Source organism: Bubalus bubalis, chromosome 8 (assembly GCF_019923935.1).
Source record: "Bubalus bubalis isolate 160015118507 breed Murrah chromosome 8, NDDB_SH_1, whole genome shotgun sequence".
Taxonomy (NCBI): domain Eukaryota; kingdom Metazoa; phylum Chordata; class Mammalia; order Artiodactyla; family Bovidae; genus Bubalus; species Bubalus bubalis.
This window is the reverse complement of record NC_059164.1, coordinates 41763654-41782121: the sequence shown is the minus strand read 5'-3', so window position 1 is coordinate 41782121 and position 18468 is coordinate 41763654. Positions and strand designations below refer to the sequence as shown.

Below are 18468 nucleotides of genomic sequence, written 5' to 3'. Positions count from 1 at the left end.
GCTGTTTACACCTGCTTAATATCGAGGGCATTACATACTCAGAATAATTTAAGCCAATTTGATGAACTGATTTGAATAACGATAAAGAAAAGTAAGCCAGCAGAATCAGAAAAGCATGGCATTTTAGAGCAGAAAGACCCATTAGAATTCATTCTCTTCCCTTCTCTCTCTCTCTCTCCTTAATCTCAAAGGTAAAGCCTATGCCAAGGTTCCATTGTTAGTGGCAGAGCCCAGTCTAGAACCAATGGCTCTCAATTCTTAGATGAATGCTCTTTCCATAGTGCCATGTTGCCAAATAGGTAAAGCAAAGGGCTATTTCTACTCATCATGCTCTAACAATTCTAAACTGTGATGTGCAAATGACTGACTATTGCACTAAACATAAGGATATCACAATTAGTATTCTATTTTCATTGTTCTTTTGGTTAATTAAGATTGAGTGCTGTACCACAACCTACAACCTTAAAGTCCTGCAATAATATTAGTGTCCACTGTCATCAGTTTCCCTCAGCTACTATAATCATCCAACAGCCTACGTATTTATCAGCCAACTTTGAAAACTTGGGTAGGTCTGACCTGATAGAGTCCTAGTTCTTTCTGTTCAAAAAGTGCAGAGGCATACAAGGAAGTGAACACCTGATTTATATCCAGCTGGGCTACAACTCTGAAGTCTACAGGGAGCAGATTCTGGGCTCCCCAGAAGGTGAGCTATTTTACATGACTCACTGGCTTTTTTGAAGGTGGAAAAATGCTTTACACACTTATCTCCAATTTTTCCTTGAGCAGCTGCTGAAACCACTGAAGCCTAAGAGTATACATGCTATCTGCCATGGTCCACAAATCCAGATTTCCTATAGAAAGCCTTCCTCTTATGAAAAGAAAAGAGAAGTACAAAACAAAAGAGAAAAAGCCAAGAAGAAAGATCAGGTCATAACCACAAAAAGATGTGATCAAGTCAGGGAAAAGGGAATTATATGTAGTTTGGAAGATCAGTAACATTGTTCACTGCTGGTGTTTATTGCTTTTCTTTTGTGCCAGATATGTTCCTTTATTCTAAAGCTACTGCCCTGTAGTATCAAATGGGTAAATCAATACCATCCCTTTTAATATCCTCTGACTTTCCACTTTAAGCACATTTTGAAGCCATTTCTCTCCTACAGTGTATTCTGTCAACCAAACCAATGAATGTTACTATGTGACCAGGAAAATGCATTCATTTTGCTCAATGAAAAAAAAAAAAAAAAGAAAATCCATGATATTTTCACATATATGACATGAAAATAGATCTTACTATTCTCAGGGATAAGAGGAAGAGGGCAAAGCTAATATAACTTTCTATAAAGCAACAACACATTTTTAATAAATATACCAGTCAGGCACACATCTGAATGACTAGACACTTTGAAACATTTGCTACTGCTCAGAAGCTTTTGAATTTTTTTTCTTTTGACCTACATTTCCAGGGGAAGTTTATAAATCTCTCAAGAAATTTAGTTTCATTTATTTACAGATTTCCTTCTTTTTTGGCCCACAGGGCTAATAATTATATTTATTCTCTAATAACCCTTTTCTCAACACTTAGCACAAAATATAAGTAGGCTATTTTAAAGAATCAAATACAAATTCATTTTCAAACAAAAATCTGGAACTTGATTCTGAAATAATTGTGAAAGAACATGAGTCACATCCTAAAAACAACGTCAGAACAGAGATTCTAAATTGATGATTCTTATTTGAAACAATAAAGTTAAATTTGAAACAGATGTGTAATATACAGCTGTTGCAATATATTGGTTTAAAATACAGTTGGACCTTCTATCTCTGGTCCTACGCCCTCATGTCTACCTACAGTTCAACTTACCATCTCAGCACAGAGGCCTATATTGCTTAAAGATATTCTGAGTACTTAATCATGTTCTTGATTACCTTAAACTCAGAGAATTTCACTTCGTTGTTAGAAGATGATTTTAGCTTTATGGTATTCCACAGATTGATTCCACTCTCACTTCTTACCATATGCTTAGAACCATACCTTCATGACACAAATTATGAGTAATTATATTCATTCATGCCTAAACAAATATTGCTTTGTTGAATAAGAACACATATTTTCCACAAGCTTTAAAAGTACTTATTTTTTGCTTAAGAATTAAAATAATTTTTCCCTATGAAGTATTCCCATGAAATTTCTGCCCTAATTCTAGACTTTTTAATAGATATGTGGTCACCTGCTTCTCTCCAATAGTTAACTCTGACCACAGTCTTATATGAGACTTTATAATTAGGGCAAAGGGACATTGACTCTGCATAGCTGTACCTTTCATTGTGCTGGTAAATGTTCTTAAAAGGCAAGAGACCCCTAACATTTAAGAGCCTGCTTCTATTTGTTTTTACATGAAAGATAATTTAATATAACAGAGAATTTAAAAAAATATATTAGAAGCCTTACAATCTTATTCTTTAAAATGCTTTTTAACATAGTTTAGTTATACTAACTTAAAATGCTTAAATATGTAGAAACATCATTGCATGTTATACTTCAATCAGCTCTTCCATAAAAGTAATTTCTTTCATATCTTAAACTTATGATTTTCATTTTATTTCCTTTTTATGGAAGAGTTTTAGACTTTTAGTTTTATTGATTTCTGTCTTTTACTTGGTTTATATACACTGATATTTCTTTTGACCTCAGATAAATTTAAAATATTTCCCAATAAAACAAATGACAAAGTATGTTATTAGGAGAGAAATTTAATTTTAACTATCCTCCATTTCATTTTGAAACTTCTAAAATTGGTTATTGAAGTCCCTTCCTCATGTCACCTGATATAAGGGAAAAAGTATTCACCATTTATATCTGTGCTCATACCTGCCTCAAAAATTAATTCACATATATAATAATTATTAAGGACAGAAAAAACAGAACTTCATCAATAAATGAAAATTGTTATTTTTCTCATATTTAAAAAGCATAGTCAATTCAATCATGGTTGCTTAGACTCGTTAATGATATGCAATCATTATGCTCAGTAGAATATTAAAATAAACTCCATTTTTTATCCTTTAAACATTTGAAATTTTTCCAATATTTTTTGTTTCGATTCCACTCATTTTCCTCATATACTTTTGAGTTTATAAGGACAATGCATGCTACCTTAACAAGGTACACTTAACACTCAATTAAACAATTTCATCTAATCTCTAATGGGTGCTGCCAGCTTAGTGCTTCTGAAATTGTCTTTTCTATACTATCAAAGTAATAGAAGTCCCATTTGATGGATGTTCTAAACTCTTTAGAGTTCTTTATCTACATTTATATACATTTTTCACATTCCAGATCACAACAGTTTTGTTTAATCATTATTTACTCATTTCTCATGAAGTTCTATTACCTAAAACCTATATAGCCTGAAATCTAACTGTTGAAAGTGTCATTTTTAGTATTCATTATCTAAAAACTAAAATTTAAGTTTCACTTTAGGATACCAGTATACTCTTAAGACATTTACCATCCCCCAATAAATTGTACAGTTAGCTAAATACATAAATACTTAATACCTAAGTATTAAATAAAAACTAAATACATAAGTACATTTAGGTACAAAGTTAGGTCTTTAATAGATATGAATCAGGTGGCCGGCTGGCTTTTATTCTACAAAAAATATAGAGTCAGTTCCTAAGGATCTTTTCTACATAATTCAATTTGAAAGAACGATGAACTGATCTCATGAGTGTGTGTGTGTGTGTGTGTGGCTCAGTCATGTCCGACTCTTTGCAATCTATACACTGTAGCCCACCAGGCTATTCTGTCCATGGGATTCTCCAGGCAAGAATACTAGAGTGGGTTGCCATTTCCTTCTCCAAGGGATTTTCCCAACCCAGGGATTGAACCTGGGTGTCCCACATTGCAGGCAGATTCTTTACCATCTGAGCCACCAGGGAAGATCCTAAAAAAATTGTAGTTAACAACTAAATACATAAGTACACTCGGGTATAAGGTTAGGTCTTTAATAGATAAGAATCAAATGACTGGCTTTTATTCTACAGAAAATATACAGTCAGTTCCTAAGGATCTTTTCTACATAATTCAATTTAGAAGATGATCAACTGATCTCATGAGTGTGTGTGTGTGTGTGTGTGTACTCGTGTATGTGTGGGCCTGTGAGTGTAAGTAAACACTCAGGCTCACTGTATGCCGAACAGTCTTATCTCCGTAACCAAGTCCTGCTTTCCATGCCTAGAGACACAGATTTAAAACATATATTTTGAGACATTATGTTCGGAGATAAAGTTCTGGGAAGGCAAAATAAAAATGATAAATGCAGTCAACCCTTGTTTATGGGGCAGAGAACAGACTGATGGGATTTTACATTATATGCATTAATAATTAAGGCCCAGTAGAGAGTTAGACTGACAACCTCTCTCCCATGTTTGGATCAGAAATCAGCCAGTAACCAGGTCCAGATGTCCTTCAGAAGGAGGTAAAAAAAGCTAAACTGTTCACACTAAGATTTGGACAAGTACATTTGTGTGCATAGAGAGGATGGAGTTTCTGTAGCCCTCACCCTAGAACTCTCTCTTACTCACTAGGCACCAAGGAAATACAGTTCCAAGACTTTGCTCCTTTCTTACTAGTTATAGTTGGTGATGGCAGAGTAATGTGGTGGTAGTAAACAGAATTACTGAGTTTTGCCTTATAAAAAATTAAACAACCCAAACATAGTTTGAAGTTAATAATTTTGTTTCCATGACCTATTCCTGTTAGTAAATTAAACAAAAGGTATCATATTAATGAATACATGAATAAAGGCAGAGACAAGCTCTGCAGTAATATATGTTCCTAATTATTATGGTTCTGGATACATGAAAACCAATGAGAATTACTTGACCCAAAGAATATGTAATGAATGTTACTCCATACTCAAACTCAATTGACATATTGAATCCACACATAAATTCCTAAACAACAGCTGAATTTTTCACATTATTGACACATCTTTGCTGCATACTCTTTGCAAATATCTGAACATTTCATTAAAAGATATACTGAGTGAAGCTGGTGGATTGTCCAGATCCAGTTCATCAGTGTAAAGTAATCATAGATAATATAAATCAGAATCACATTTGTCTTAGATGCTTTTTTTTTTCACTTTCATGCCAAGTTAAGAGCATTGTTAGTGAATGGTATTATTGGATATTAGGAGTACTGGCTACAAATCTAAATTGTTCAATCATAATATTCAGATTCATTAAGTTTCTAATCATCTCCTTTATAGGAGCTATTCAACAATTTCTAATTGAATTTATGACCTTGTACAAAAATCATATCACAAACCCCTTTATGTTTACTCATATAAACCTAGTTATTTTACTCCTATATTTATTTTTCCATCATAGTATTTCTTGGGTACTCTAAAGAGAGATGACTTATTTAAGAAGCTAATGAACTAATGCAAAACTTACTTCTATTATCTTCACATTTAATTACAAGTTCTTATTTATGTCATCACCTTAGCAAGGACTACAAGTATTATTGAATGTTAGCCTCTTATCTATCTTCCTCAGCTTTTAAATATAATAAAGTACCTGGATTCTTTATTCTGTATTTCAGATCTCCTTTCTTTCATGTCACAGAAGATAAATTCACATGTCTGTACTGACAACATCACAGCTTTGAAAATGCATCCACTCATTTCCTTATAAATAGTTCAGTCACTTACTTTAATCTATCTTCCTCTGCCCATCACTCTACTGTCAAACTTACAAGGTCAAGAATGCACTTTTCTCTACTCCTAGTTTTAAAGCAAGAGTCCAAAAATCTATTCATTTAACTAACACCCACTGACAGAAGTAGCATTTGGACTGACAGGACGTCAATCGATAAGCATTTGCATCTAGGAATATCTGATAGTGGTGCCATGGCATTTTTGTTTTGATGAGCATTTAGTACTAACAATGGCAAGGGTCTACCCTTCCTAAGATGTGTGTAGGCTAAATGGATGCTGAATTATCCATTTTACTTCTTTGTGTGTTTTCATTTTTTCAGTATAGTCATCCCTAATCCATACCTTCTACATAGTTCTAGTAGTTCAATCCCAGAAACTATATATATATGGTTTATTTGTTTCATCTATTCCAGCCAAGTTTTTCTTTCTTTAATATCAACCTTCCAGATACACCATCTTTGAGTTTATTACGATTTAAAACAAAACTAAAACAAGAGGAGGACTTCCCTGGTGACTGAATGGTTAAGAATCTGCCTACTAACACAGTAGACCCAGATTCAAACTGTGCCCTGGAGAAGGAAGTGGCAACTCATCACTCCAGATTCTTGCCTGGGAAATCCCATGGGCAGGGAAGCATGGTGGGCTACAGTCCATGGGATTGCAAAGAGTCAGACAAGACTTAGCAACTTAACAACAAAAACTAAACCAAAGAAAGAACATAAACAACACCCACTGATCAGTTTCCAGAGAGACTGGAAAATTTCCAAAGGTCATAGAATCTACCTTGAAAGAAACTGATTTTGATACCTATTTATAACCTATTATCTGGCTTGAAAAGTCCTTGAGTTGTCCTAAAGTAAACAGAAGATTATCAAATTAACCGAAGCAGGTACTAAAAAGTTGATTTGTGAAGTTTATCATTTTACCAATTCCTCTCTTTTGAAGTAGCACCTGCTCATAATCAGGGATGGTTGTGAATTTCTGCAGGCTATGTACAAGACATTTCTGCCCAGCACTCAATGTCATCACTTTCTCAGAGTTACAGAACATTTTTTACTTTCCAATGCATTATTTCCTTTTAACTTGTAAGACCTCTCTGCTGCAAACTGGTGATGATATTGGCAGTTACTGTGTAGATTCTAGCTACAAAATAGCTTGTTCAACTAACGAATTGAATTTGCATTCATTGTCTCCCTGTGTGGAGTTCTACCCAAAACATTGAAATCTTCAACATCATGGACTATAACTAATATTTCTCAATATCAACTTGAGAAGTAAGTTAGGTTTTATAGCTTGAAAATCACAAGTCTGTTCTGGATCTGACATCATCATAAATCACACAACTGCAGTTATAAGCTTTTGCACTTATAACTTCCATATCTCAAATAAATTGTCTACTCCAAAAGTCTATCATTTAAAAAATCAATGAAATTTAACTTCTCTTTTAAATTAAACAATAAATATATAACTGAACATTTATCTGTTACTATAGTAAAAAATAACATCGCCTGTTACTCACATGGCACCGTGCGGAGGTAGAGGTTGTCGCGAATGATTTGCTGAAGTTCATGGTCCACAGACCCCTTCTGAAATCGTAAGTTGAGGTAGTGACGAAGATCCTTATCAACAATTCCTCCTAGAATAATACAATTGGAAAATAAGTATGTAATTTGATTCTATCATAAACATACTCAGGAACTCATTTAAAACTTGCATTATCTCACATTGCTCTTTTGACATTCTGAAACATTTATCACCCATTCTAAAAAAAGATAACATTTGCTAAGATAATAATTATCCACCAAGTCAGTGCTCAGTGTTTTACATGCATTCTTTCATTTTTCATTTAGAATGAAGTCTGTATTACAGCAAAAGACACATATCACTCTTGAACTGAATATATACGAAATGTCATAGTATATCTCATTGCACGGCTAAAAAACTTTTTGACTTTTTTAACTTCCCACAGTCCCTTTCCCCCAGTCTTTCTGTTTATACATTTGACTACTCTACGTAACTTATACAAGAGAAATCTATGTTATTTGCCATTTTGAGACTGGCTTGTTTCACTCAGTATGTCTTCAAGTTTTGAAAAGATTTTTAAGTTATTTAAAGTTAGTTACTCTGGATTTGGCTAAGTAGGGTGATATAAAAAGTTAAAAAAAAGAATTAGACTAATATTAATGTTTTACTATATTTATAAATTGAATAAAAGTAATGCATCTTTTGTATAAAATATGAATAGATGTTTTTAAACTATAATGTTTGAAAGATTTTAAGTATTTTTAGAATTTATTATTAGTATAGAAGTAATTTTGAGTATCAGTTCAGTTCAGTCACTCAGTCGTGTCCGACTCTTTGTGACCCCATGAACCTCAGCATGCCAGGCCTCCCTGTCCATCACCAACTCCTGGAGTCCACCCAAACCCATGTCCATTGTGTCCATGATGCCATCCAACCATCTCATCCTCTGTCGTCCCCTTCTCCTCCTGCCCTCAATCTTTCCCAGCATTAGGGTCTTTTCCAATGAGTCAGCTCTTCGCATCAGGTGGCCAAAGTATTGAAGTTTCAGCTTCAACATCAGTCCTTCCAATGAACACCCAGGACTGATCTCCTTTAGGATGGACTGGTTGGATCTCCTTGCATCAAACAAGCTGGGAAACCAAGGAAACCAATACTGTGAATTTATCATAGATTATTTTCATGTTTAAAAATAATTATGTTAAATTATGAAGATTTGTCTAATGAAGGCCTTTGTTTTTCTAATACTTGGAAGAATGAATTATAAATAATAATATCTATAAAATATAAATAAGAATTTCTAAAACCCTGATCTTTTCAAACATATTAGGGTAATTTAGCCAAGACAAAAAATTAAAGACAGAGGAAACAGGACATCTGTGATAGAAGGAAATGGCAACCCATGCCAATATTCTTCACTGGGAAACTCCAAGGACAGAGGAGTCTAGTGGGCTACAGTTCATGAGGTTGCAAGAGTTGCACGTGACTTGGTGACCAAGCCACCACCTTCATAATAGTTATAAAAATCACATTCTCTTCAAATCCTTTTAATCTCAAAATTAAAATTCATTAACAATCTCTTTGCACCACCATGACCACATAAAACATTATGTGAGTGTGCATATATGCAACACAAACACCTTTTACACAAACAGTAAATATACTTGAAAACTATATATTGCTACATTTCTGAAGTTTTCAAATTTATTGTTTCAGTTGCTTCTAATCTGCTGGCACAGTCTGAGCAAGATGCCATACAAAATAGTATTTTTAACTGAACTATCAAAATTCCTACTCTTCAGTGTTTCTCATATATTTTAGTCAGTAGTCTCAATTTATTTTTCTATCCAATATGATAGCAGAAAACGAATGACAGGAAAACTTATTGCTTATAAAATGCACATAAATATTACATCCAGAATGCTTGCACATATTATTTTCCAAATTCAAAATCATTTTTTTCAATCAAAACAGTGGAGCAATAAGAAATGAAAGTAACTGGAAACCACCATCACAATATCGATTATCTATTGTTTATATCTCCAAATGCCCTGCATTTCTGTAGGTCTTAGACTTACTGACATCACGCTGAATTAATTAAAACAAGATATCCAAAATTCTGTTTTGCTTCCTTGGTCGTTCATAGTCAAAAGAACATGTCTACCCTTGTTAATTCAATACAGCTATCGAGCAATCACCATTCTTGACTCTCTTCAACTCTCTTCTGCCTAGTTATGAATCCAGAGGTCTTTCAGCAACTGTACTTCTCTTCTCTTTTCTTTCTGTCTAATATGTGTGGGGCATTGGAAAAGACCCTGATGCTGGGAAAGACTGAGGGTGGGAGGTAAAGGGAATGACAGAGGATGAGATGGTTGAATGGCATCACCGACTCAATGGACATGCGTTTGAGTAAACTCTGGGAGTTAGTGATGGAATAGGAGGCCTTGCCTGCTGCAGTCTATGGGGTCGCAAAGAGTTGGACATGACTGAGTGATGAATTGAACTGAATATGTGGGGCATGTAAAGTGATGAGATCCTTTCTGGCAGCCTGAGAAAATGCTAACTGTAGAACAACAGATGTAGTCTGTCCACTAAAGTAGGCTAGAATCATTCACCTAATATAACATAGATAAGCTCACATTTTGTAGTCCAAGACGAGTCTTGGCTCCTGAAAATACATTATCAATTTAAACCAATTCTTCTACTACAAAAATACCACATTAGCAGTCACAACTAAAGAATCTCTTGATTAAGGTGAAAGACCACAGTGAAAAAGCTGGCTTAAAACTAAACATTCAAAAAACAGATCATGGACTCCGGTCCCATTACTTCATGGCAAATAGATGGGGAAACAAGGGAAACAGTGAAAGACTTTATTTTCTTGGGCTCCAAAATCCCTGCGGATGGTAACTGCAGTGATGAAATTAAAAGACGCATGCTCCTTGGAAGAAAAGCTATGACAAACCTAGCAGCGTATTCAAAAGCAGAGGCATTACTTTCCCAACAAAGGCCAATATAGTCAAAGCTATGGTTTTTCCAATAGTAATGTACAGATGTGAGAGCTGGAACATAAAGAAGGGTGAGTGTTGAAGAATTGATGCTTTTGAACTGTGGTGCTGGAGAAGACTCTTGAGAGTCCCTTGGACAGCAAGGATATCAAACCACTCAATCCTAAAGGAAATCAACCCTGACTATTCATTGGAAGGACTAATGCTGAAGCTTCAATACTTTGGTCACCTGATAGGAAGAGCCAATTCATTGGAAAAGACACTGATGCTGGGAAAGATTGAGGGCAGGAGGAGAATGGGGCAACAGTGGATGACACAGTTGGATGGCATCACCAACTCAATGGATATGAGTTTGAGCAAAGTCTGGGAGATGGTGAAGGGCAGGGAAGCCTGGTATGTTGCAGTCTATGGGGTCGCAGAGTCAGACACAACTGAACTGAGCAACTGAACAACAGGAAGTTGTCTCATAAGTTTACTTACCTAAGAAAACAATAACAAAAATGATTGTCTATTCATTCAGGGACTGGTTCTATCTTTTTTTTTCCATGGAAAAACCTGCAGAAGTTTCTGAGAATTAATATAAATTTTCTTCCATTAACTAAAATGAATTGTCACATTTGTTTTGGAAGGTCTTTCTTGGCCTCATATTTCACTAATACTTTATCATCCTTCACAATTTATCATAGCATCTTTCAGATAAGGCAAGTTTATTAGTATTTACTGACTATCCTTATTATGAAAAATTCTGCTGGTTGCCTACCCAATATTTTGTCTATTCTTTTTTATTTAGAACCAGTTTAGTTTCAGGCCTATCACATGGATTTCAGACCCAGAACATGGATCCATGGATCTAGTCCCCTACCTCCTGAGCTGCCCTTGCAACTTCCAGCATCTCTGTCCTGGCCATTGAGATCTAACACAGAAGGCGGGTTTTTTTTTTATTCATTAAACTAAAACTTATATCTGATATCAAGACCCTTTGCATCCATTTCATTTTGGCTAGACTGGGTATTCCTGTTTGGGACTTCCATGGACTCTTCGCTCTCTGGTAGACTTGATATTCTGATCACAAACCATAAAGAGAGCTGGACAAGGGAAAAATCCAACATGCTAAGGCCACTGTAGTAAAAGTTAGAAACAGCCTGGGTCTTTAATGGCTTCACTGAGCAGCTAAAATATCATTAACTACATAGCTTAGAATACTGTGTTGTAAGAGAAAAAGTAAATACTCATTTCTTTATTATGGTTTTGGTTATCTGCAATTATATAGAAAAGTTTTGTATACATATGTATATATAAAATACATACACTTTTAAAGGCATCTTTTTTATTAGACATTTCAATTAATGAAGGATTAAGCAATGGATATTGGGAAATGTCTGAGCTGAAAAATAGAGCCTGTATCTTAAGAGTATCTGATTTTAGGTATATAAGTAAACATTTTAAAGCATACTAAAAAATAGAGTGCCATATACTGATTCTTAAGAAATGTTATATATAATGAAAATTAAAAAATAATCTGCTATCTTATTTGCCCTAGATATAATTTTTGGTTTTATTATTATCGTTTTTAGAGTTTCTGTTTTTTGTCAGGTCAAATCAATATGCACCTTAAAATTTGTAAGCTAGGGAGAGTAATTCACTGATTAGGACAGTGCTGTGTGTGTATGAATAAGAAGGTGGAGATGACTGGCAGGTAAGAAGGTGGAGATGACCAGCAAGTCAAAGTCTGGTTCATTCTGTCATTTATTCATCCTGTGCTTCAGCCAAATGAGCCTATTCTAACATTCTATTGACCTTCTATTTCCTTCTCTATAACTCATTTTTTCTCCTTTACACTCCATAAAATCCTGAAGTGGGCATTTGATTTTTGTTTGCACATTTGTACTTTTGAAAGAATTGATGCTTTCAAACAGTTGTGCTGGAAAAGACTCTTGAGAGTTCTTTGGACTACAAGGGGATCAAACCAGTCAATCCTAAAAGAAATCAACCCTGAATATTCATTGCAGGATTGATGCTGAAGTTGAAGCCCTGATACTGTGACCAACTGACGCGAAGATCCAACTCATTGGAAAAAACCCTGATGCTGGGAAAGTCTGAAGACAAAAGAGGAAGGGAGCAGCAGAGGATGACATGGCAAGTTAGCATCACTGACTCAGTGGACATAAATATGAGCAAACTCCAGGAGATAGTGGAGGACAGAGGACCCTGGGGTGCTATAGTCCACAGGGTCACAAAGACTTGGACACAACTTAGCGACTGAACAACAGAAATGTTTTTGCTTTATCTTTATAATACCTTCTTCGGTAACAGCACCCTGAAACCCTGATTTCACTTTTTAAGTTATGTATCTCTCATATTCTGTATAATGTAGTTAGACCTGTAGTAATTTTTCCCTGTTCTCTCTTATTCAATTAAAGTTTCTTTTCTAGAAGTTGTCTTTTAAAATATGTTTATTTATTTATCCTTATTTATTTGGCTGTACCAGGTTTTAGCGGCAGTACATGGGATATTTAGTTGCAGCATGCAAAATCTCAGTTGCAGCATGTGGGCTCTAGCTCCCTGACCAAAGATTGAACCCTAGTTCCCTGTACTGAAAGCATGGAGTCTTAGCCACTGCACCACCAGGGAAGTCCCTAGAAGTTGTCTTTGTAAGTGGAGTTAGACAAGGATATGAATGCAAATGAATACATCCTGAAAGCAGCACCTTGAAAAGTCTACCCATCACTTTTGCTTCCAGGACATACAGAATTGCCCCTTTCCTATGCTTTTCTAGTCAATTTCTCCCACTTTCCCTTTGTTGTTTTCTACTAAAGAAACATTGTGGATAAGAAAGCGTTCCCTCGGATACTACCCATTTAATTCATATTCATTCTTCAGCTTAAAATTATCCTTGCCTTGGCATTCCTTGTGATCTTTTGGCCAGAAGTCTTCTTTGTTTTCTGAACTTCCATATCCTGGTGCCCTTTCTTAAACAACTTGTACACTCTAGTAGACCATACAGTAACTAGTGGATCTGCCTTAAGTTATATAATTAAACTCTAAGCTCGCTGGGACAGGGAATTTCCTAATTATTTGAGGTCTTATCCTCTCTCCTCACTTCAGTCTCTAAAGCAGTGCCTTCTTAATATATGAGACCCGGAAATGTTTGCTGAATAAAATCACAAATTCTATAGTGGACAGAATGCTAGATTAGAGATTTGGAAACTGAGTTTTAATTACCACTCCAACACTTACCCATTGAGTGGTCTTGCACAAATCATTTAATTATTTCTGGGTCTCATTATTCATGTCTATAAAAGGTGGGTCAGTTTTTACTGCTACAATGGAATACAATTAGTCTGGGTGACTTAAACAACAAATAGCTGTTTCTCACAGTTCTGGAACCCAAGAAGTCCAAGATCAAAGAACTGGTGGGTTGAGAGTCTGCTGAGGGTATGCTTCCTGTTCTGCAGATGGCCCACTTCTCCCTGTATCCTCTTACCACTAAGAGAGAAACCAGCTCTCTAGTGTTGTTTTTTTTTTTTTTATGTGGGTACATATTTCATTCATAAGAGGTCCACCTTCGTGAACTAATTACTTCGCAAAGTCCCAATCTTTCATGATGAGAGCTTAGGATTTTGACCTTTGTAAGAGACACAAACATTCTACCAAAACAATATTTGTAGAACCAAATAGTTTCTGCTAGACCCAAATTCTATATTTTCATAAGCTATTTACTAAATATTTCTTATATTTTGTTTTTTTGGGCAATCAATAAAATCATTTTGTTAGTATAATTACAGATAACTAGTTATAGTCCATTAGAAATAAAGACATAGAAAACACAGTAGCATTATTTATAATTGCCAAGATATGGATGCAACCTAAGTACCTACCAACATACAAATGGATAAAGAAGACGTGGTGTGGTGTGGTGTAGTGTGGTGTGTGTGTGTGTGTAAAAAATGTAATACTGTGTGCTGTGCTGTGGTTAGTTGCTCAGTCATGTCCAACTCTTTGTGACACCAGAGACTGTAGCCCGCCAGGCTCCTCTGTCCATGGGAATACTCCAGGCAAGAATATTGGCGTGGGTTGCCATGCCCTCCTCCAGGGGATTTTCCCAACCCAGGTCTCCGGCATTGCACACAAATTCTTTACCAGGGAAGCCCCAAATATGACACTATTCAGCCATAAAAAAGAATGAAATTTTGCCATTTGCAGCAACACGAACGAAGGTAGAGATCATTATAGTAAGTGAAATACGTAAGGCGGAAAAAGACAAATACCGATAACATCACTTTTATGCGGAATCTAAAAAAATGCATCAAACTAATGATTATAACAACAAAGAAGGAGATTCAAAGATATAGAGAACAAATTAGTGGTTCCTAGTGGGAAGAAGGAAATGAGGAGGGGCAATACAGGGGTGTAGGGTTAAGCAGTACACACTATTAGATATAAAACAAACTACAAGGATATATGTACAACATAGGGAATATAGGCAATATTTTATAATAACTATACATGGAATACAATCCTTAAAAGTTGTGAATAACTCTAGGCTTATAACATATAATATGAAATATCAAATATACTTCAATTTTTAAAAAAAGAGAAAAAGGATAACCCCAATGGATAATTTCCATTTGACATTTTTTTTTTAAATCATCCGAACTGTCCAGGAAGCTAAGATCGTCAACAGAAAATTGATTTCACATGTTGTCATTGTCAAACTAGTAGTAAAATAATCAAGTAAAGCAGTCTGTAAGGAATTGGAAGAAAGGGAAAAAAAAATATCCATTTGCCTCAGGATATGTCTGTCCACGGATGACTGCAAGTTTATTTTATGTTAATTTATTAGATGGTGAGGAGGTTGAGGAGAAAGGAAAGTACAAGGCTTTGTTGCCAAGTTCCTTTTTCAGGAATAGTTTCAGTTGACTCATCTCAAAAATGAATAAATCAATCACAGAAAGTTGTTTGGTTCTTTTAAGATCCACAGACACACAGCAAGTAACGGACATATTTAATCCAGTCTACTGGGACAGGTTCCATCCCCTTTTTAGGTGAAAAATTGTGCTTTGGTTTCTGATGATCTAGAGAGCTATCTCATTTTCAGGTGACTAGAGTTTTGTACACAATTACTGAACTCATTTGATCTATACTCATTTGTCTATAAATTATGAGCCAGTAAAATCATTCTTCCCCTAATAATTCTCCTTTGCCTATTTTAAAGAGAAGCAAAAATATAAGGCCCTTGATAACTCATTGCCAATGTCATGGTTGATTACTTTTCATAGTCAAAAACATTTAGGTATATGAATATTTGTAACCCTTTCATGCTTTAATCATTGTATTAGAGAGTTCAGTCAATCTTTTAAACATGATTTAATATCTTTGTGTGTGGTTTTTCTTCAAAATTTCAGTAGTATCACATATTTTGTATAAGAAATGCAAAAATAAAAAAGACAAAAATATATTAAACAGTTGCAGATCATTAGGAGATTCAAAACTAGAGAGAATAACTGGTATTTCAGAAAAAATGAAAGAGAATTATAAGTGGCTTACAATAGTCTCCAGTTCTATTGAAAATGGCTTTGTTTTTAATCATTTCCTTCCCCCCACTATTGTACAGATGGGATTTTGAGTTTCATTTTTCATTGTTAGTCTCAGTCTCAAAGTAAATATTAAAGTTGTTCTTATAATTATGATTGTAAGTTCCCATGGGGAAAGGAAAATGAATATTCACTCTTTTCCTGGCATTGTGCTAGGTATTGTACATGCATTACTCAAAATTTTACAATGAAGAAATGTAAAGGACAGGATATACCTGAAAGCAAACTCAGGTGCATCTAAATTTTCTATAATATCTCAAGATGGCTAGTTTCATCTAGGGACAGGGCATTGTCTACTGATTTCCTTGACTTGCCTAACTCATTTTTGTTTCTTTTTAAAAAATTTTTTATTTTTAATTGGAGGAATCAACCTACCTGACTTCAGGCTCAACTACAAAGCCACAGTTATCAAGACAGTATGGTACTGGCACAAAGACAGAAATATAGATCGATGGAACAAAATAGAAAGCCCAGAGATAAATCCACGCACATATGGACACCTTATCTTTGACAAAGGAGGCAAGAATATACAATGGATTAAAGACAATCTCTTTAACAAGTGGTGCTGGGAAATCTGGTCAACCACTTGTAAAAGAATGAAACTAGAACACTTTCTAACACCATACACAAAAATAAACTCAAAATGGATTAAAGATCTAAACGTAAGACCAGAAACTATAAAACTCCTAGAGGAGAACACAGGCAAAACACTCTCTGACATACATCACAGCAGGATCCTCTATGACCCACCTCCCAGAATTTTGGAAATAAAAGCAAAAATAAGCAAATGGGACCTAATTAAACTTAAAAGCTTCTGCATATCAAAGGAAACTATTAGCAAGGTGAAAAGACAGCCTTCAGAATGGGAGAAAATAATAGCAAATGAAGCAACTGACAAACAACTAATCTCGAGAATATACAAGCAACTCCTACAGCTCAACTCCAGAAAAATAAATGACCCAATCAAAAAATGGGCCAAAGAACTAAATAGACATTTCTCCAAAGAAGACATATAGATGGCTAACAAACACATGAAAAGAGGCTCAACATCACTCATTATCAGAGAAATGCAAATCAAAACCACTATGAGGTACCATTTCACACCAGTCAGAATGGCTGCGATCCAAAAGTCTACAAGTAATAAATGCTGGAGAGGGTGTGGAGAAAAGGGACCCCTCTTCCACTGTTGGTGGGAATGCAAACTAGTACAGCCACTATGGAGAACAGCGTGGAGATTTCTTAAAAAACTGGAAATAGACCTGCCTTATGATCCAGCAATCCCACTGCTGGGCATACGCACTGAGGAAACCAGAAGGGTAAGAGACACATGTACCCCAATGTTCATCGCAGCACTGTTTATAATAGCCAGGACATGGAAGCAACCTAGATGTCCATCAGCAGATGAATGGATAAGAAAGCAGTGGTACATATACACAATGGAGTATTACTCGCCCATTAAAAAGAATACATTTGAATCAGTTCTAATGAGGTGGATGAAACTGGAGCCTATTATACAGAGTGAAGTAAGCCAGAAAGAAAAACACCAATACAGTATACTAATGCATATATATGGAATTTAGAAAGATGGTAACAATAACCCTGTGTACGAGACAGCAAAAGAGACACTGATGTATAGAACAGTCTTATGGACTCTGTGGGAGAGGGAGAGGGTGGGAAGATTTGGGAGAATGGCATTGAAACATGTAAAATATCATGTATGAAACGAGTTGCCAGTCCAGGTTCGATGCACGATACTGGATGCTTGGGGCTGGTGCACTGGGACGACCCAGAGGGATGGTATGGAGAGGGAGGAGGGAGGAGGGTTCAGGATGGGGAACACATGTATACCTGTGGTGGATTCATTTCGATATTTGGCAAAACTAATACAATTATGTAAAATTTAAAAATAAAATAAAAAAAAAAATTGGAACCTAATTGCTTTACAATGTTGGGTTGGTTTCTGCTGTTCAACAATATGAATCAGCTACAAGTATGCATATATCTCCTCCTTGTTGAGCCTCCTTCTCCCCATCCCAACTCTCTAAACCATCACAGAGCACCAGCCTGAGCTCCCTGTGTTATACAGCAATTTCCCAGTAGCCATTTATTTTACAAATGGGTAATGTATATATCCCACCACTTCATGGGAAATAGATGGGGAAACAGTGGAAGTAGTGTCAGACTTTATTTTTCTGGGCTCCAAAATCACTACAGATGGTGACTGCAGCCATGAAATTAAAAGACGCTTTCCCCTTGGAAGGAAAGTTATGACCAACCTAGATAGCATATTCAAAAGCAGAAACATTACTTTGCCAATAAAGGTCCATCTAGTCAAGGCTACGGTTTTTCCTACGGTCATGTATGGATGTGAGAGTTGGACTGTGAAGAAGGCTGAGCGCCGAAGAATTGATGCTTTTGAAGTGTGGTGTTGGAGAAGACTCTTGAGAGTCCCTTGGACTGCAAGGAGATCCACCCAGTCCATTCTGAAGGAGATCAGCCCTGGTATTTCTTTGGAAGGAATGATGCTAAAGCTGAAACTCCAGAACTTTGGCCACCTCATTTGAAGAGCTGACTCATTGGAAAAGACTCTGAAGCTGGGAGGGATTGGGGGCAAGAGGA

General features: G+C 35.7%; 1 protein-coding gene across 13 annotated transcripts in view; it reads right to left on the bottom strand.

Moving 5' to 3' along the window:
• The window catches only part of MAGI2 (membrane associated guanylate kinase, WW and PDZ domain containing 2), a 1452748-nt gene that overhangs the window by 1040667 nt on the left and 393613 nt on the right, over positions 1–18468 (bottom strand). For all 13 annotated transcript variants that reach the window (XM_044947150.2, XM_025292002.3, XM_025292003.3 and 10 more), the window contains exon 2: positions 7246–7362. In XM_044947150.2, the coding sequence (XP_044803085.2) occupies positions 7246–7362 (117 nt within the window). The remainder of the gene's footprint in view (positions 1–7245; positions 7363–18468) is intronic.